Here is a 20,125-nt window from a genome sequence, read left to right on the forward strand (position 1 = left end):
AAGGCCCAGCTGACCAGCTGTGGAGCTGGAGGTTTGGAAACACTGGGCAATGGCTAAACTCTGTCTAGAGATTGGCCTGCGTGCAGGCAGATGAGATATATGTACTCATCATTTTCTGTCTACGGGGAACCAAATAAAGTCTTGCCAGGACTTCTGCTTCTGCATATCTCAGCTTGCTTCAAGTCATTCCAGTGGCTCCTTGTAACACATGGCTTTGCTCAGTGTGTTTCTGTGCAATCTCAGGAGTGAGCAGGAGATTGCAAGTGGCCCAGTGCCGAGCACTCCCCCGTGCACTACTATGAACACAGGACCACAGGGTTTCCACTGTGCAAGGAGAAAGCAGTTGGGCAGCACCAGCTATGGCCCAGATTCTGCCTTGACTTTATATTTGCAAGTCTAGAGAGGTAAGAAAAACCTCTATCTTCCTCCTCACCAAGTCCAGAGCATTAAAACACGGAAGCAGTGGTCCAGATACTGCAAGAGGTGCTTTGCTTCTGCTCTGTCGGTAATGGTCACCTCTCCCTCTCCACACCACCTTCCCAACTAATTGGAGCCATGTTTCCATGCCAAAGTGGATGAAAAATGCAGGCAGTGAGGGCTGAGAGGTTGCACAGAGGGTGAAAAATGAGGGTAGGGGAGGTCAGGGATGCAGCCAGAGAGGCGGAGAGAAGTGGCGAGGGGATTTGAGGGAGGTGGAGGAGAAGGGTTGTTGGCCAAAACCACAGCAGGTCAGATGTGGTAGAGAAGTTGTGAAAAGAAAGAGCAGCCTGCAAACGTGGTGAATGAAGGCAGAAAAAGCACTGGATGTGGGGGTATTAAAATTAAGCATGGCAAAGCAATGCAGCGAACATTAAGTTTAGTTCTACTAGATAGGAAAGGCTGAACTGTTCATTTGTCACATCCTTTCAGTGCCTTGCTTATGAAAACCCACTGTGCCATTTCTTCCTCAAGGAAGATTACTTTGAAGCACATAAAATAGACGAAGAGAAAGGTGCAAAAAGAAAATTAGCCCCAAATGCAAACAGTGCTCCAAATTCATCGCTGGGGCATCTTCATTAACTTCAGTGGAAGATTTCTACAGACATGAATTCAGATCTGCATTTATAAGTGCACATCTGTTCTATGCCAGTGTTTTGAGTCAACAACTTCACACCAAAACTGCAGTGGGAAAAATAAATGCTTCTGCTTACAGATACAACATTAAGTGGACAATGAGCATTAATATTGCAGTTGACTTTGGACTGCAAAGCAACATAAAACTCATAAGCAGAATAAGGAGGAAGCATGCTTTAGGACCCAGGTGCCTTCTGGTCCTTCAGAATCCAATTTGTACAGAATTCTGACTAAAAAAAGACATTTGCATCTCTTCAGGCCCTGGAAGAGGGCAGCATCTTCTGTACAGCCAGGCTCTCAAGTGGCTGGATTACCCGAAGACTTCATAAATTGTCATTTATTTTTAAAGTTCAAAACTCATTATTTCCATCCACTCTGTACACATCTACAAAGGTATAACACTGGAGATCTGGAGTCAGAGTGGTTCTAAAAGCCCAAGTGGTTTCTTGCACTGAGGTGTAGCTTCCTCCTGGCCTGAAGCTGTGTGCAGAAGCAGACCCACTACCAGCCTCCAAAGCCTTCCCTGTGTCCCTGTGAACAAACAAGCTGTGAGCAAAGGACCAGAGATGATCTCCAGATGCTGAAGAGGCCCACAGAAGCCGTGAGGATGGCAACACCAGCACAGCCCTGCTGCTGGGAGACTCTCTGAAGCTGTGTCTGCTCTGGAAGCTGTGGAAGAGATGTGTCCAAAAAAGAGCCATGCTCAGGAGCCATAGTCTATCCAAAAGCTGTAAACCAAATACTGGGGTCAGTGAGTGCTCTCTTGTTTTCCAAATATGACTTTTAATTTAATACTGAAAAGGTATTCAACCTTTTCAAGGTTCAAGGCTGTTGGGGCAGTATCTAACTGGTGAGCAAAGCACCATGTCACACAACTCCTTGGTCTCCACTTTTCTCCTGTGTAGACAAAACTACATTCTACTCCTACACAGCTCGAAGTTCCCCAAATTCAGTAGTGCCTCCTAAAAATCATGGCACTCCCAAACAGTAATGAATCTGGATTTGCTGCTTCAGTTTTCTTTTTTAATCCTGGAGATCTCCCTTTTGTCCCATCTCTTTGGCACCCCACAAAGCCAGACACTTTACTTATGAGAACACTGGTACTCACATTAAAATCTGAAGTTTCAGGAAAAAGCAGCTGGCATCATGGGATTTGAGGTGAAAAAGTGAGCTCATATCCCAGAGTGTCCCACTGGGAGAGACCACTCATCTGTGGGAACACGCTAAAAAGATCTCCTGTAGGCTTGGGCACCAGCATCCTATTTCCCAACATTTAGCAGTCAATAGCAGTCCCAATCTCCCTGCACAGCACAGGAAGACCCACTGCAGTCTCTCCCAGCCACGCCACACCAACCAGGTTACATCACGACTTTGGTCGCCGAAGCTCCTCGTTCCCTTCCCTCCCCCACCCCAGGAACAATGGCTAACTGTTCTTTTTCCATCTATAAATTTGTCTGAGTTAACAGTTCCCAAGATCTGGCAGCAAGCTGGAGCTGGGAGTGAGCTGAGAGATAGGAGAGTGACAGTCTGAAATGAAACACAGAGCCGCTGGGCCTGCAGCCGTCAGACAGGAGCCTGGCTCCCTCCCTTAAAGATTAGCGAGACTCCTTCGCCGGAGCCCTCCGCATTCCCCAAAATCCTAGCAACAAAGTGCTGTCTCTCAGCCGCCAATGAATCATGTGAATTTAACCTTTCACCTGGCCACAGGGAGGTTAATATACCAAAATAGCCCTTTTTTTTTTTCTTCTTCTTTTTTTCCCTTTTTTTTTTTTTTTTTTCCCTTTCCCCATTTAGTGCCTGGGAAGTGGGGAGCACAGTGGAAGCCCCACATGGCTGGGTGGGCTCTGGAGGTGGTTTTGTGTTGGAGATTTTGCTCGCTGCTCCTCTGCTAGCTGCCATCACCAGTTCGCTCAGATAAACTCTTTCCATTTTCACAGTATGAAAAATATTATGCAGTACGGATCCAGGTTGGTTGGATCCTCACCTCCACCACGGTGCTGAGCCCCTGCTGGGAACTATGCTGAATGTCCTTGTGCCATGGGGCTGGGGTAAGGTGGAAGCCCACAGAGACCCCTGCCTCTGATAACCCCGGGATGCTCCATTTGCCCATCTGCAAACAAGGAGGTGGTGTGAGCCCTCCTGGGCTGCTCCCAGCAGTGGCTTTGCAGCCCCAGCCCACACCTCTGCCCTCATCTGCTGTGGGATCCCAACACTTTACGTTAAATGAAAATAAGGGAAAATGCATTTTAAATAATTGAGGCCAAAATCACACAAGCAAAGGCCACAAGCTCATACCCATCTTTAGGGGGCACAAATTGTTGTTTGTGTTTGGTTTGCTTTAAATACCAAAGGAAGTGGGGTGATTTTTGTGACTGCTGTTGACTTGAGAGTAGCTGGAGGAACAGCTGAGACTGCAGCACCCCCGTGTTCAGGGCTGCTAGAGGACAGCAGCCAACATCAGCTCTATGGAACTGCTTTTATTTTTCATGCCAGTTAAACTCTTACGGGCTAAGGAACAAAACAGGATTGAAGCCAAGAGTAAGAGGGGGAAAGATTCAAAATACTTTCCCTCTCCACTAATGCCCCTCTACCTGAGAGCCACTGCCATATGCATATAGCAGGAGATAAATATTTTTTGGCAGAGCCTGCTGTTTGTTTAACCCCTTTGAGCTTCAGCCCTCTGGCCCCCCTCACTCCTACAGGCACAAACCCCCTGTCCCTGCTTGCCTGGCCTGGAGCAGCTCACCCTTTGCCCACAGCCCCTCACTAGACTTGGAGACACGATAGGAAGGGGCTCAGGATACAGTGGGCAGGAGGGATGTGGAGCAGGGGATGGGGACCACAGATGCTGATCCAGGGTAGCATAGACCCTACTGGTCCCTTCCCATAGGTCCCTCATTTTCTTAGCTCACCTGAACCGGGGGAAGCAGCCTCTGGGGACTTCGTCCTCCCCCTGGAGCCATTCATTTGGCAGATGGGTGAGGAACTAGAAAGCTCAGCGCTGCCCATGGGGGCTGAGGGGGCCAAACACTCGATGGGTTCCCCTTCGCAGGACGGGAGGGCCGCGAGCCGCCTCTGAGCCCCGGGGGAGGATGCTGCGGCCCGGGAGAGGCGGGGGGAGGAGGGGAGCGTATTTAATTAATTGCCACCCTCTCGATGGAACGAGAGGGACTCGGAATTCCCCGCTCAGGGTGCGCCTTGCCTCTTGCCTGCCAGGAGCAGCAGGACTGGGTACGTTCCTACCCTCCCCTCTCCACTTTCCATTTCTTTTTTTTTTTTTTTTCTTTTTTTTTTTTTTTCCCTTTCTTCTTCTTTTGTTGTTGGAGGGGGCTAAGGGCCCCCCTCGGGACCTCGCAGCGCGCTCCCGTGCGTCCGCCCCCGCGTAGGGCTCACAAATCAGCCGGAGCGGGATTAGGGCCGAGGGGCCGGGGCGCCGGGCAGTCTGTCCCGGGCCGGGGGAGCCTCACCTGGAGGGGTCAGGCCTCCCCCGGGAGCCGTGCCGAGAAGCACCGGCCCTCCTCGGACCCAGCCTGGACGGGGGGCACCGTCTCTGCCTCTTGCAGAACGCTGGCCTGGAAAAGCAGGGACGGGTCCGACCCAGCCTATCTAACGGCCGCGGTGACAGAGATCTGTCCTAGGGATGAACTCCGGGTGGGGATGGAGGAGAGGGATTTGGTCTCTCCCAGGAGTCCGAGGAACACTTGCCCCGGTGTTTGTGTCTGGGTTTCTTGTGCACGTCTAAACTTCTTTAGGATCTGGGGGATATGCAGAGAGCTCTGGCACTTCATGCTCGGCTCTGTGCCCACATCGGGTCCCTCTCGAGTCCCACACAGCGCCGGCACTGTGTCCTGTCCGGCATTTGGAGGGGAGGGGGGGGGGAGGGTGAAGGGGCTACCTCGGCGGTGCAGGGAGCGTCAGGGAGACCCCGCCCGTTCCTCATCCCACGTCCCGGCCGAGTGAGGGCTGCGGGCGGCACACCGACACGGCCGCGCCGTCCCCTCCATCTCGGCTGCCCTAAAGCATCGTCCGCGGCCGGTTCGAAGGAGGACCTAGGGCCGATCCGTGCACTGAGAGCAACTCGAATTTTTCCAAAACCATCCAAATAGCAAAGAAAGGCAGGCTCATTCCGAGCGCCGGGTGCGGCCCCCTACCCCGTGGTCACCCCGAACTCACCGTCTCCCCATCTTCACTATCGGCTGCGGGACTAACACCCAGGCTGCAGTCACGCGTGGACGGGGTGGCAGCACCCCGGGCTTTGCCCAGCTCGTCCCGCAACACGCATCCGGTCCAACCGCGGAAAGTTGCGGTAAACTGCCGGGGTTCGTGCTGGAAAGCCCCGGTGCGGGATCACCTGCCCGCAGCCCTGCGTGTCCCCGCGGTTCTGCCCGGGGCGACTGCGGGAGGAGCCACCTCGGAACCCGCCGCTCCGGTTGGCAGCACCGCAGGGCAGAGCTGATGCCACGGCGAGGAAAAATTGGATTGGAAAAGTGCTAAATCGGAGCGGGCTGAATACACGCACAGGCAACGCGTCTGCGGGCAGGTTTTCGTGAGGCTAGCGAAAATGCCCCCGGATTTCAGCATAGCCTCGTTTCTTTCAGTGTTCCTATTTTTATTTGAACACCACAAGCGATAGGAACGGGCGGTTCGCACGTTTTTTATTATTATTGTTATTATTATTCATTTTTGATCTTTTCAAGACTAAATCACCATTAAATGGCGCTTTGTAATTGAAACGCCTGGGAACTCACGCATCCGCGGGCAACGGCCGAGCCCGACGGCTTCACCCGCTCCCAACCACAGAACCGAAACGAACGGAGCTCCGGCGGTGCTTCAGCCGCGGCTGCCGCGGGTTTGGAGCTGTTTTAACGCGTGAGACGTTTCTTCCCGTTGTTATTTTCTTTCTCTAGCGCACCTTTTTAATATACGTATAACAATTATTTTGTTTCGAGGGACGGTAGTAAACGGCCGCTTTCTCCTGAACGTAGCAAGGAAATAAATACAGATCCCCAGCCTGTTGCCTCGCATTATTCGGAGGGAAATAGCTGGCATTCCTGCTCCGGTTTATTTTGGAGCCGAAATTTCCCACCCTTCCCGCAGCGGTGGTCCCCGCGGAGCCGGGCCGCACTCCCCCGACCGCTCGGAGCTCGGCTGCCGGGAGGGCTCGGGGCCGGATCCCGACAGCCGCTCCCGAAAGCAAATCCTAAGAATGACGAAATTATTTTTTCCCTCCGAAGGAAGGGACCGTGCCGGCGGCCGGTGGGGACCGGTCCCGTTGCCCTGTCTCTGAGAAGAGTTAAATCGACCAAATTACCGGGTCAGGAGGACGCGGGGATTTAAGTGCGCCTTCCCCTCCTGCCGCCCCTTCCTGGGGACGAACAGACGGGGAAAATTGGAGAAAAGGCTTCTGCTGTTTCCCGGCCCGCTGCGGGTCCCTGCTGCGCGGTCAGCTGCAAGGGAGGAGGCCGCGCTCCCCCGGGGAACAGCAGAGCCCCGGGAATGAGGCAGAGCAGAGGGAATGGGGACAGCAGGGCCCCGACGGGGCTGCGAGGGGTCGGAGCCGCCCTGAGACCTGGACACGACTGCGAGCATCGCCCCGGCGTCGGGATCACGCGCCGCTGGGGTTGTGCACGGAGAGGTGGGGGCCCTGCTGGTGAGACTCCCGTCCCCAGTATTCTGGGGTTTGTCGCAGACGAGTGCGGGAGCTCTCGCTCGAAGCAGAAAAGCGCTTCGCCACGTCCTCTGCAACCCGACAGCCCGGTCGGAAAGGTCTTGGTGTGTTCCCCGCTGGTTCCTGCGAGAAACCAGGATCCGGGGGGGGGGGGGGCATCGCCTCCCTCTGGGACAGCGGAGAAACCCAGAAAAAATAAAGCCGGGAGCCACCCCCAGCCCGGGGGCGGGCGGACACCTCCATCCCTGCGGCTGGAGGTGGGAGGGGGGGTCAACAGGAAAGGGGGGACGCGGGTCGTCCTCGAGGGCCGCATTCTGCCCCCGTCCTCCCGGCGCCCACGGCCCCGCTCCAGGGGAGAACCGAAGGGCGCGTCCCCCCCGCCGGGAGAGGAGCCGGCGGGACGTATCCCAACCCCCAACACCCCCGCCGGGAGGAGCCCAATCCTCGCCGGGACCGGGGCTACCCCGGCGGCCGTCACGTGGGCCGGGCCGCACCGGGGCCCCCGCCGTAAAGAGCCGGAGCCGCCGCCGCCGCCGCCACTTCCCCGCCGGGCGCAGCCGGGGACGCACCCACGGGAGACGGCGGCGAAGGAAGGGAGGGAGGAACGGGGGAGGGAGCGCCGGCCCCGCACGGCCTGGGCACAGTGGTGGTAGTTTTCATTTTTGTTTGGCGTTGTTTTTTTGTTTTGGTTTGGTTTTTTTTCCTATAAACTTTATTCTATTATTATTATTATTATTCTGATTTTCCTGGGATTTCCCTGCATGGTCTGAGCGCAGCTTCATGCCCACCCGGCCATGCCCGGCTCCGCTCTCGGCCCGCTGCCATGTGAGTACCGATATGGGGATGAGGCACCCGGGGGTGGGATGCTCTTTTGGGGAGTGAGGTCCCCCTGTAACTGCGATGGCTCCATCAGCACGGGGAGGCCGCGGTAGCGTTATTTCTCTTTTCAACAAGAAAACGGCGGCGTTGGCCGCTGGGGGACATCGGGGCCGCCCCTGGGCCGGAGCCGCTGCCCAAAGCTCCCGGCCCCAGCGCCCCGGGGACCTCGGCACAGCCCGCATCTCCCTTCCACCAGCTCTTCCACCAGGCCCCGATGCCTGCTCCAGGCCCGGAGCTCAGGAAAAAAAAAAAAAGAAAGAAAAAGAAAGAAAAAAAAAAAAAAAAAAAAAAAGACGGGAAAGGAAATACTTTTGTTAAAAAAAAAAAAAAAAATCTGTTTTTTTCGGATCCTTGGAAATGCCCGAGCAGCTGGGACGGGGCCGGGTGGGACGGAGCCGCGGGCGCTGCTCTTCGTTCAGTGGATTTCTTTGGTCGACCCTATGGGACGGAGCGGACCAGAGGAAAGCTTAAAGGAGAGAGAAATCTCTGCATATACATAAAGCGAAAGCTCCTGCTTTACGGAAAGCGGCGCTTTCACTAGGGGAAGCAAGAAGGGCCTCGGACCGGGGTCCGTGGCGTCTCCCGCAGACGGATCTGGGAGCGGGGGGTGGGTCGGGGACCGGGGGCCGGGAGAGGTGCGGGGTGCTCCGGCCTCGCTCAGCCGCGACTCTCGGCTCTGCCCCTCAGGTGCCTCTGAGTGAGCGCTTCGGCAACGTCGGGGCGCAGCCGGCCGGGCCCTGAGCAGCCGCCGCCGCCGCCGCCGAGGACGGAACATGTATCAGGGCCTGGCCCTCGCCCCCAACCATGGCCAGTCGGCTTATTCCCACGACTCCGGCAATTTCCTGCACTCGTCGACCGGCTCGCCCGTCTACGTGCCCACCACCCGGGTGCCCTCCGTGCTGCAGACGCTCCCCTACCTGCAAAGCTGCGAGCCGCACCAAAGCCACCTCGGCAACCCTCCGGGCTGGGCTCAGAGCAGCGGCGAAACCACCGCCTTCAACGCCGGCAGTCCGCACCCGCCGTCGGGTTTCTCGTATCCCCACAGCCCCCCGGGCAGCAGCCCCCCGGGGCGCGACGGTGCCTACCAGGGGCCCCTGCTGCTGGGCGGCGGGGGCCGGGAGCAGTACGGCAACGCTTTGGTGCGCTCGGTTAATGGGTCCTACTCCAGCCCCTACCCTGCCTACGTGACCCCCGAGCTACCGCCTTCGTGGACGGCCGGACACTTTGAGAGCAGCGTGCTGCACAGCCTGCAGACAAGGCAGGCGGCCCTGCCCGGCCGCAGGTCAACCTTCGGTAGGTCGCCCTCACCGCCGCCTCTGGGCGTTGAGATTCTCTCGGTTCGAATCGGAGCATCTCCGTGCGCGGTGCTTTGGTGGGGATGAACCGCGCCGCGGGTTTTGTTTCCCGTCGGGAAGATTTTACCCAGGGATGGAAGGATGGTTCGGGTAGAGGGAACGGCGGGCTGACCCTATACGGAGCGTTCTGTGCGTGCGTGTGTATGTTTGTGTTACACGGAGGGCAAAGAACGCGTTTCAAAGGAGAGGACAGAGGAGCAGAGGCCGTCCAGCACCCCTCACCCCCCCGCGAATATCTCCTCTCCACAATATCGACTTTGTGCCTGTACTTCAATACTTACCCTTGTGTTTAAATTAGCGGGGCAGATTTATAGCTCCCACCCTTTTAAGTAATTTATTGTGGTAAATGAGTTTATATTCGGACAGACTCTCGGTCTCCTCATTCGCCTTCACCCAAACAGGTCCGCAGCTGCAGCGCCCCGCGGCCTTTGGAGAGGTTCATGCATTGACCCATGAGCCCCGCACTGTTCCCCCGCACCCACACCGCAGGCTCTCTTTAAAGCACGACCCAAACAGACGCAATTTTCAGGTCTCGCTGTAGCAATGCTCCCCGGGGTTGTTCCCGCATCCTCGTCCGGCGGCGGCTCGCAAAGCCCTTTCAAAGCCGCTTCAAGACCTCAGCCACGTTATCATCTTGACTGCGGTGATCCAAATTATCTTATCTTTGCCCCAAGAACAAAGCAAAGCTGGGACGCAGCCCCCTCCCCGCTGGCGTTACCTCCCACCCGGGGATGCTCGGGAGCGCTTCGCTTCCAGGATTTTCTCTTTGTCTCGGAAAATCCGTTGCGTTGTGCGGGGTCGGATCGCCCCGCTCTAACCGAGGGAGGAAATGTCTCCTGCACTTCGAGTTTGCTGCTTTGGGACCCGGAGGAAAGACCGCCGTCCTCTGTGCCGTTTATTTTTGCTCTTGAATAGTGTAAACCGCTCTTAAGTAGCGTAAACTATACATTTTTTTCAGTTAATGAATTATGGCTTGCTTTTTAAATTCTTTTTTAACTTTTTTTTTTTCAGTATCTCTTTTTTTATTTTTTTATTTCCTTCCTTCCCTCCCATCTACACTTTTTTTATTATTTTTTTTTATTTTGATTTTTTGCTTTGCCTTTTTTTTTTTTTTTCTTGCAGTCGGATCTTTTTTAAGGCGACCGAAAATGAAGGAGGTGCGGGGGAGAGGGGGGGGAAAGAGTATTTTTCTTTGGAAGAAAACAACGTTCACGTCGAAGGAAATTATTTCTAAAAGAGAAAGGAAAAAGAAAAAAAAAAGAGGAGAAAGTGGGAAAATCCTGCTCTCAAATCGGAGGCTCGCTCCGTTCTCTCCAGGCTGTGGGGTAAAGCGCAGTGCTGGAGCCGGGCGGCTCCGGGGGCCATCGGGAGAGGAGAAATGCCCGGAGGAGCCCCAGTGAGGGGATATTTGGGGCCGGGAGGGCCGTTTGTGGCTGCTGAGCATTGCGTGGGGCCGGCAGTGCTGAACCTCCATGCAGACCCCGCACAGCACGGAGCCCCCGGTGAGCACCGCGCAGTGATGGAAGTCGGGAAAAGCGCCCCGTTTAACCCTGGCTTCATCATTACCGTGGTGATAATTAGGAATATCTTTACAGCCCGAGAAGGGATAACACCATGGATGGACTCTGTTTGTTCCCATCCTGGAGGCATCCACAGCCCTTTTGGGTGTGGGTAGATGAAAATCCCCCTTGCCTTAGAGCAAAATATTGAAAGATGAAGTCGTGGGGGGAGAATAAAGGATTTATATTTTTTTCCCATGCTCTGCAGGATGGAGGCAAGCTCCTGGTTATCCCTTGCATGGCAGCAGTGGGGCACAGGGATTAGAGCCCTGCAGTGCCCCATACACGGGTGGCACGTTGCGATGGGGCCGGCTCCTGACCTCGGCTCTCTCTTCCAGAGTATTTGGAGGAGTTTCCTGGGGATGGTCGGGAGTGTGTGAACTGTGGGGCCATGTCCACACCGCTCTGGAGGAAGGATGGCACCGGGCACTACCTGTGCAACGCCTGCGGGCTCTACCACAAAATGAACGGCATCAACCGGCCGCTCAAACCCCAGAAGAGGCTGGTAAGAAGGGGACACTGCTGGACTGCCTGGGGGTGGCTTGGGGGCAGGCTTTGGAGGCTGCTGCTGGTGCACGTTCTGTTGGCATCTCTGTGTTAGGGCCTGCTGGATTCTCAGTCTAATTGTGAATAGATGCTGTTGATGTCAGCCAGAGTGGTTCAGAAGGAGCAAAGCTGCGAAATTACTGCTCCCAAAAGGTTGGAGCTCAGCACCAAGAAGGGGGAGCGGCGAATGGAGGAGTCCCTGCAGTATGGAAACGTATGGGACTCTATAGGCTGCTCCCAACTCTGTTCCCAGCTTGTTCCCAGCGTAGGCTTGTTGCTTTTTTCCTATTAGAGTAGTGATGGTGCGCTGGTTCTTCATAAGGACGTGCAGGCAGAGCAGTTGGAAAAGGCAGGGCTGATCTCAGGCGGGTTGCGATGAGAGCAGGATGGGGAACAGTTACCACACCTGGAACCTCCTAAGGGAGAATTTGGGGTTTGGTAGTTCCTTGTTTGTCGGCAGCGTTAAAGCATTAATTCCCCACATCATGGTGTTGGGCTTCCTCCAATTGGGATCCCATGGTGAGAGAGGAAAGGAGCCTCCTTTTTTTGTGTGCAGTCACTTTGGGATGTTTAAATTTGGTGGTAACAGTTTTGGTTTCAGAGCTTGTCATCAGAAGCAGTCATTACAAACAGGATGTTTGTCTGAGCCGTGCTGGGGAACAGCTGGGAGTTCCTTTTGCTGTTGCTCGGGTGTATTCCCGCAGTTATTTTGTGTGTTACAAAACAAACTGTTAGCAGTAACCCAACAGTGACAAGTTTCTGTGCAAAGAAACAATAAGAAACAAATCTGGGATTGCATAAAATGCTTCATTTCGCTTTTGATCGTGGAAATGTGGTTCTATTTGCAAAACGAAACATGCAGAGGCTCTCTGGAAGATCACTCCGTAATGACAGCTCACCAAAATCAGTGCGTTCCTGCGATACATTTTATGTTATCCGGTAGGATTTGCCCATCTCACCAAAATGTAATTATGTTACATATACACCCCAGCGCCAGGCTCCAGCCTCTGCTGAGCTGCACATCTCGGAGTAAAGCGGGTGATTTCTTTGGAGCAAACACAATCTGTGTATTGAAAGTCGAACTCAAACCCTGCGTTTCAGAGCCTGCCATCAAAACACAACACTGGCTGAATTTCCAGGGCTCTTTGAGCAGCTTTTCCACCCAGGCATTGGGACAGGTCTTGCCATTACCCAATATTTTGTCCATTGCTATTGGCACGGGGCAGTCAGTAGCACTCGTGAGGCTTTTTTTTAGTAACACTGACATAACATTTCAGCAAAGTTTTCTGATCTAAGATTGTTTCGGAGGGACGAGAAGGGAATTATCACAGCATTTCCAGCCGTTTTGTTATGTTGGCTATCAATGCAGTGATAAAGCCCAAGTGAAAGAACTGATACTCTTATCCAGGGGAAACACTTCAGTGAGGCTGAAATACCTGATGGCGTTTTATTGCATGGAAAAGGAAAGAGGCCGTGATTTTGACTTCCCATTCTGACTCGGGAATGACAGACTTCAAAACTGCTCCACCATTTTGCAGTTCCATTTTGCAACAAGGCAGAGGACAGGAGGACCCACTGACGATGGACAAGAGGGTCCTGGGTGTGCTCTGCAAAGCCACCACCCCAGCTGCTTCCTGCTTTCTGGGCTCGGGGTCGTATGATTTCACAGCCTCTCTGCAGCACCCATGGGGGACGGCTGCCTATGGTGAAACACGCTGCTGGAGGAGCAATGAGGAACAATGAAATATAGGCACAGAGAGGAAAAAGGGTTTCTTTTGCCCTTTACGTTACGACCTTTGTTCTGTAAGCAGGCGCTGTGCCGTGGTTATTCCAACTTGTGTTTTCACAGAGCAAGGCCCCAGCGAGCACAACGTGGCACATAGAGCACATAGTGCAGATGGTGCCTGCAGCTCATGCAGTCATCCTGTCATTTGCAGTCCATTTTTTCTTTTTTTCTGTGATGATGGCAGCAGGGACAGCTGCTTTTCTTCTGTCTGTATCTGGACGCACAGCGTGGTGGCTTTCAGCAGGAAGGATATTTCTGAGAGGAGGAGGGAAGCATCACTTTATTTTAGGCAGGATCTTCCTAGCCAAAGTTTATTGATACGTTTCACAAGATGATACCTTAGACTCAGCCCTAAAAGCCAGACCACCTTCACCACACCGGAGCAGCTCCTGGCGCTGGGTGCCAATGCCCATGAGCATTTCCCAGTGCAGGAGCAGCACTGGCGACAGACCCAGTCTTGTGCCCAGCAGCTCCCACACCATCCTGACTTAGAATCATAGAATCATTAAGGACAGAAAAGAGCGTTAAGATCATCAAGTCCAACCATCAACCCGTGACCACCGTGCCCACTGACCATGTCCCTCAGTGACTTGGAGTCTTCGCTAGTTCCATGTATCATATGTGCTGCAGACACTTTCACATTGCCATCAGCTGCCCTCTATCATGCCGTACTTCTGAAAAGCAAGCAAAGCAAAGTCTCCTACAGCTTTGGGCCTCCCTTTGGAGGGACCTGCCCTGCTGGATCCGAATTTTTCAAGCTGTCCAAGCAGCACTTGCGCACAGTTAATGTGATAGGCACCAGCTCATGGTTCCTCGAGCTTATCAGCAGCACTTGGCTGTCAAGCCGGGTCCGTGAAGAGTTTTTGTTTGAGTGTACGGTGCATTTGTATAAATAAACACTGGAGCACAATGTTGAAGTCAACAACTTCCTAGACAAGGTCAGAGTGGTACAAAGGCAGTGGGGTGGAGGCAGGCAGCAATGTGCTTTCTTTTAGGGGAACTGCTGGGAACCAGCAATAATGTATTGTACCGTCGTCCTTCAGTGAGCAAAAGCAGCCTTGACTGTCTTTTTTCTTGCTACACGGGCAAGCTGTAGGGTAGGGACAGATTCTCATAGGGCTTCTGGGTTTTCTGTGTAATGTGTGGCCATGGAGGATGGTGTCTGCTGTGCAGGCGATGCAAACACAGGCAGGCACTGATGCCTCAGCAGATAGCCCAACACCGTGTGACACCAGGACAGTGTGTTCCTCCCTCCCAGGGACCTGCCCAGAAATTTCGGGGCTTTCCAAAGCGCTTTGCATTGGCCTTTGTCCATCCGCAGGTGATGATAGATCTCAGCAGCCCATGCCAGGCTCCAAATTCCCCCTCACTCCTGTGGCAGGAGCTGCACCTCAGGGCCTTGCCCTTATAGGAGCAGTGTGGGGTGCTGAGCACCTTTGGGTGGCCACCTATGCAGGGGGCCCTCCTGCTTGCAGAGGTGAATGGCACAGGCTCTAAGGCTTTAAGAAAGCTCTAAAACAGGTCCAGGAACATGCTGTGACACCATGCCCCATGTTACAGACAAAAATAGTTGTTGAGACCTCCTCTGTGCACAGCTTGTCAGCTCACACCTCAGCGTATTATTATTTTTGCCCAGTTATTTCTTGAAAGCCAAACCATTTTCTGAGCAATACCATTATTTGCAAATAGTTGTTGAGAACACTTTGCAACCACTGATTCAAAGCGTGGGCCCGTCACTGGTGTCTCTTGAAACTCAATGCTGATCTCTCTTTGACTGCTAACCTTGTGAAAACATTTCATTTTTATTCCTGCTCACCCCACCTCATTTGTCATATTGATTACTTACGATTGCAGGGTATAATGGAAAAATAAACAAACAGGGAATTCTTTATTGCCTGCATCGCCTATCGTGTGCCTTTGAGAGGAATCAGAGTAATTCTTCTCAGGGCTGAATAATGTATTCACACACCTGAATGCAGAGAGGCCGTGATGTTACTGAGATCACTGGGACACTTATTAAAATATTTCCCGTGTGAGGTGCTAAGAGACGTTGAAATGAAACACCTATTAAGCTGACACGTCTGTATATAGAGACCTGTGGATTTTCCAGTGGCTTGGAGTACGGTTGTTAGAAATGATTTTGCTGCTTCTGCCAGAATATTTCCCTTCTTCGTTTGGAAATATTAACGTTGCAGAGCCAGCAATCACAGCACTCACAAAATATGTAATTAGTTAATGTTTGCGTGGTGTTTCTGCAGCCTGTGAGGGAACAGATTATCTGTGAGACATGCAGAAAATAACTCTGCTGGTCCACTCATGGGCCAGTTCAGCTCAGCTCTGCTCAGCTCAGCCAATTGATTCCAGTTGTCTTAAACAAGAGATTAATTGGGATGTTGCTAACTTTAGTGGTAGTTGTGAGTGCAGAGAAACAGAAGTGGAGTTCACTTAAAGCAACAGCAGTTTTTGGCTGTTTGTGAACTGAAAGCCTGCTAGGTATCTTCCTTCTGTCTCCGTCTGAGATATATGCACTGTGCTCTGGATCCTGATCACTCCCAGCACTCGTTGGAGGTTTGTGAAATGGACTGGGAGGATTCTGCCAGGATTATTGAGCTTAAGCAAAAAGCGCTTGCAAATTGGAGTGATCTCATTTGAATGCAATTTCTTTCATCTGAATTTTGCTATCTTCACATTGCGTGTTCCGTGTTTTCCAGGAAATCACTGTAGACAGAGATTTTGTTTTTGTATGAGAGGAAACTTCCCCAGTTTGCCTTTTCTATGTGTGCATTCACGCGTTTGTTTGCTTGCTTTCAAGTCCTCATCGAGACGTGCTGGCCTATGTTGCACTAACTGCCACACAACCAACACCACTCTCTGGAGAAGGAACGCCGAAGGGGAGCCCGTCTGCAACGCCTGCGGCTTGTACATGAAGCTCCATGGGGTGAGGGCAGGGGTGTGCTGGGTTATGGGATCCCTCCTGCTGGGTCTGGGACACCGGTCTGCAGGGAGCAGAGCCTGAAGAGCCATAGCTCAGTGCTATGAGACCTCTACCGAGGTTACCCAGAATGAGGTGAAGGGGTAAATGGGAGGTACTTGGGAGGTACGCTGATAATACTCGTTTGCAGAGGATGGAAACTTTTAGTACCATGTCTGTCAGCCAAGAGAAGTCTTCATTCCTCCATGCAGATCTCTTCAAGCTTCTGCCATGGAGGTTCGAGTCTCTTTATCCCATGACTGCTCCCTCCGGGTCGTGTAGGCCCCGGCCATCAGTTTAATTTAGTAGTGCACTCTCATAAGGGTCACCAATAAATCAGGAAAAGGAAAATAGGAAATAAAGGAAAAAATAAATTGTGGGAAAGCCTTAGCTGTTAGCCTTATACATCTTCCAGCCAAGGCCTGTTGCAGAGAAAAATAGCATGTAGTGAAGGACAAGGACTTTAGGTGCATTGCATGAGCTGCAGCGTGTAAATAGGAAAGCAATGCGTGTGCGGGAAGGAGCTAAGTAAAACACAATATTAATCATTCCAAACCTTATGAATGTCAAGGTACCAAGACCTCTGGCCATGAAAAAGGAAAGCATCCAGACGAGGAAAAGGAAGCCAAAAAACATTACCAAAGGCAAAACCTCAACAGGTACAGTGCTGCTCCCACCCATCCCAGGGGTTTGGGGCACAGTTCATCTCAGCAGGAAGTTATGCAAAGTAGAAAATCATACTGTGATTTTTCTCGCTGATCCTTTTGCTTTAGGATCTTCATTTAGGCATAGTCCTCGAGTGAGAGGAGGATGTGGGGTAGAAAATTTTGTTGGTATCATGATCCTAGAGGGATTCCTGCTCTGTGAGCACCAGGTTCCAGCCCTACAGTACTGTGTTCAAGCAGATCTGAGCTACAACGGGCAACAGGAAGAAAGCTGGGGCTTGGGGTGGTGTGTTTGGGAGTCCAGAAGGGACTGGGACACATTCAGCATCTGCCCTTCTGGGCCATAGAAGGAGTGGCACTGCTGGGCTGTGAATGGGTTCTCCTTCCTTCCTCACAAGCATAGAATCATAGAATGGCTTAGGTTGGAGGGGACCTTAAAGGTCTTCTAGTTCCAACCCTTAAGCATTGCTAGTCAAATACAAAGCATTGCCCTGATGGTGGAGAATGAGAGCAGTGCCGTTGTGCCACGCAGTGCAGAGCTAGCTATTGAAATGCAGATCTCCTTAGGAATAAAGCTGTGTCTGTCATGTGCCTTCATTGCTCTGTACTCCTTTTCTTGCAGGATCCACCACTTCGGCCACGAACTCCCCTTCCTCCATTACGAACTCAGACAGCACGGTCACTTTAAAGTCGGAGCCCAGCACAACCTCGCAGTACCCCGGGCAGGGCATTGTGTCGGTGTCCCAGGTAAGGCACAGGAGCTGTGCCCCACAGGCTTCCTTGTGGCTGACCTGGGTGCCCTGATAAGGCCAAGCAATTTGCTCATTGCATTGAGAGGCCACCCAGTGACCCAGTGGGATCAACCCTGGGTGGAAAGCTCTATAGCTCCCAGGAAAAGGCCGTATGTTATCTGTGCTTTAGACTCTAAGGATTTGTTTGGTGGGAGAGGTGTTTCATCTTTCTGGAGGAAAAAGTGGCTCAGAGTTAACCTGCAGATGGGCATTTGGTGCCCTGTCCTGTCTTGGTGCAGGGTCTGAGCCCTCTCAAGCTGGACATGCATGCAGGTGAGATTTTTTTTGTCCAAAACAGATAAATCAGATCTGTGTTACACTCTTGAAAAATAGACACGTGCCCAGCGATGTCTAAAGCATGCATGTTGTCAATAAATAAATGCAGACAGGTGCTGGGATGCTTTCTCCATGCTTGCTGGCCTGGTCACCTCTAATTAGCACGATGGATAACATACTGTGCCCATGACCTATCGGAGCCCTGCCACGACATTAGGATAAGCACGATAACGACTTGCTGTCTAACTACACCTTTCCCTTCCCTCTTGGGGCAGGCGCAGAGCCAGTCAGACGAGGCGCTGGCCGGCGGCGAGTTCAAATTTGAGCCGGAGGACTACCCCTTCTCTCCCAGCAGCATGGCCCCGCAGCCAGGGCTGAGCGTGCCGCTGCGGCAGGACTCGTGGTGCGCCCTGGCGCTCGCATAGAACCCCTCGTGCCCGCAGCCTGGCTCACCGCGGGACGGGCTTCTCTTGGAGGATGTGGGAGGAAGACGCCGGCTGGATGGGGTGCCCAGAAAGCTCCTCCCCATCCGAGGAGACCCAGGGTGGCCTCCCTGAGGCTGTCTTTTTTTCCTCCCGGAAAGCTGTCCTCCTTTGAGATGCAACCAGCAAATAAACGCATCCCAGAATCTATGTTTATTCGCAGTGATTTCTCCCTCCTATGACTCCTCTGTGTGCAATTTATTCCACTTTCCAATAAAGACTGTAATAACGTGGCACCGAATAACTTAATTTTATTAAAATGTAAACTGTGTGGCCTCCCTTCTGTTTTATTGGCCACAACAGGGAGAAGAAGAAAGAAAAAGAAAAGCAACGGTTGTTTTAAACATTTACTGTTTTATATTAAAAACGAACATCTCTATAGAGTGTTAGCTTCTGAAGCATTCAGTGTACCAACACCGAGCTGATGAGTCAGACATGAAATAAACACACCGCTCATCCTCTCCCAGCTCCAAACAAGAATTTTTTTTATTATTATTATTTTAGGCAAACCACATGACAAGAATGATTAAAACCACCCAAATAATAAAAGAGTTCCAAAATGCTGTTTTTCTTTTGTATTTCCTTCATGGTTTTCAACTCCAAGAATTAGAAAATCAGAAATGAGTCTTCCAGAAGTTCAGAGGAAGGTTTGAGGAATGGAAAAACAGAGGCTGTGCTGGAGGTACTTTTTGTTTGCAGCAGCTTTGGGCATGTTTCAGTGAAGAACTTCCAGCTTTCAGCCCTCTGGGTCAGAGGTTCCTTTTCACCCCTTTTTTTTTATGGAAAGCCAAGCAGGAATTAATTTCCTGGGGTTGTGCTGCAGCAGATTATGGCCAGCGATACAAAACCTATCTGCGTTTCCACAAGTTGGCACCGGTGCGTGCCTGCAGTGCTGCTGGGGACACTGGGATCACTTCACTCCTCTGGGTTCCTTTATGAGCGATTGTTTGGGATTACATCAGAGCAACCATGGGCTCAGAGTGGGTTTTGGGGCTGGAATCCAAGCGGGGCAATGAGAAGATACAGGGCTTGGAGCTGCACCACAGAGGTGGGCAATGGGGAGAGATGCTTTGCTAGGGGTGCTGGGGTGAGGATGGGACTGTGCTGCATGGAGATGGGTGGGAAATGAAGGGGGAGTGAGGTCATGAAGTTATGTCTAAGGCCTTCTTTATTTGTTATTGCTAAATAAAACCTCCAGCCTGCCTGGACAGCTATTTATGGCCAGGAAACTGTCAAGCAATAGCTCCTTAATATAGAAATTGACCTGTCTAGGGCTTCCTGGAGCAACTCTTCCTCTTGTCAGGAGAGATGGATCGCTTGACTTTTATTATAAACAACAGCTAAAGATGATCAGGGAGAGTGAAATCTGGCATCATGTCGTGACTCATCTGAGATGGAGGAGAGCAGATGCTCTGGGCACTGAGGAGATCGATCCTTCTGACACCTCCGTATCTCAGCAGTGAGCCCGCCAGTCCCTCAATGTGAAGGCATGGGGGGAGTTTCAGCCCATTCTTTTAGCAAAGCCCATTGATGAGAGCTATCTTTGGAGGTTTTCTTCTTGCACCTCCAGAGTTTCATTAGTATCTTCGTAGAGTCATAGAGCCATTGAAGTTGGAAAAGACCACTAAGATCCCCAAGCGCAACCCCAGCCCACTCCACCACGTCCTCTGACCGTGTTCCTCAGTGCCACATCTGCACGGTTCTTGAACACCCCCAGAGACCAGAGCACCAACCTCTTCCCTGGGTTCACTGCTACCTTTCCCACCTCTGCAGTGAGAGCTTTGGGCATGTTTCACTCTGAATGTAACCCTCGGGGTTTTCAATGCAGAGCTGAGTCTCTACAAGGTGTGTGACACTGGTCCCAAATCCAGCTCAAACAGTACGCATGAGAGTTGGGAAGATAGTGACATCCTTGTTCATTGCAAGGGAATTGGAACAGATGACCTTTAATGGTCCCTTCCAACTCAATCGATGCTACAGTTCTATGTCCCAGGCTCAAGGGAATGTAGGGTCCCAGCTTGACACAGGAAGGAG

General features: G+C 52.3%; 1 protein-coding gene across 2 annotated transcripts; it reads left to right on the top strand.

Moving 5' to 3' along the window:
- The first annotated feature begins 7,253 nt into the window (after positions 1–7,253).
- Positions 7,254–18,324, top strand: GATA5 (GATA binding protein 5). 2 transcript variants are annotated; one of them, XM_048963509.1, is made up of 8 exons: positions 7,254–7,430; positions 7,558–7,606; positions 8,348–8,953; positions 10,913–11,079; positions 15,719–15,844; positions 16,449–16,536; positions 17,165–17,289; positions 17,885–18,324. In XM_048963509.1, exons 3-8 carry the CDS (start codon positions 8,434–8,436, stop codon positions 18,032–18,034), a joined length of 1,176 nt encoding a protein of 391 aa, XP_048819466.1. In that variant the 5' UTR covers positions 7,254–7,430; positions 7,558–7,606; positions 8,348–8,433; the 3' UTR covers positions 18,035–18,324. The 2 variants fall into 2 exon arrangements, with proteins under 2 accessions (XP_048819466.1, XP_048819465.1); XM_048963508.1 differs by having other exon boundaries at positions 7,254–7,606.
- Positions 18,325–20,125: the final 1,801 nt, after the last annotated feature.

Source organism: Lagopus muta, chromosome 16 (genome assembly GCF_023343835.1).
Source record: "Lagopus muta isolate bLagMut1 chromosome 16, bLagMut1 primary, whole genome shotgun sequence".
Lineage (NCBI taxonomy): Eukaryota > Metazoa > Chordata > Aves > Galliformes > Phasianidae > Lagopus > Lagopus muta.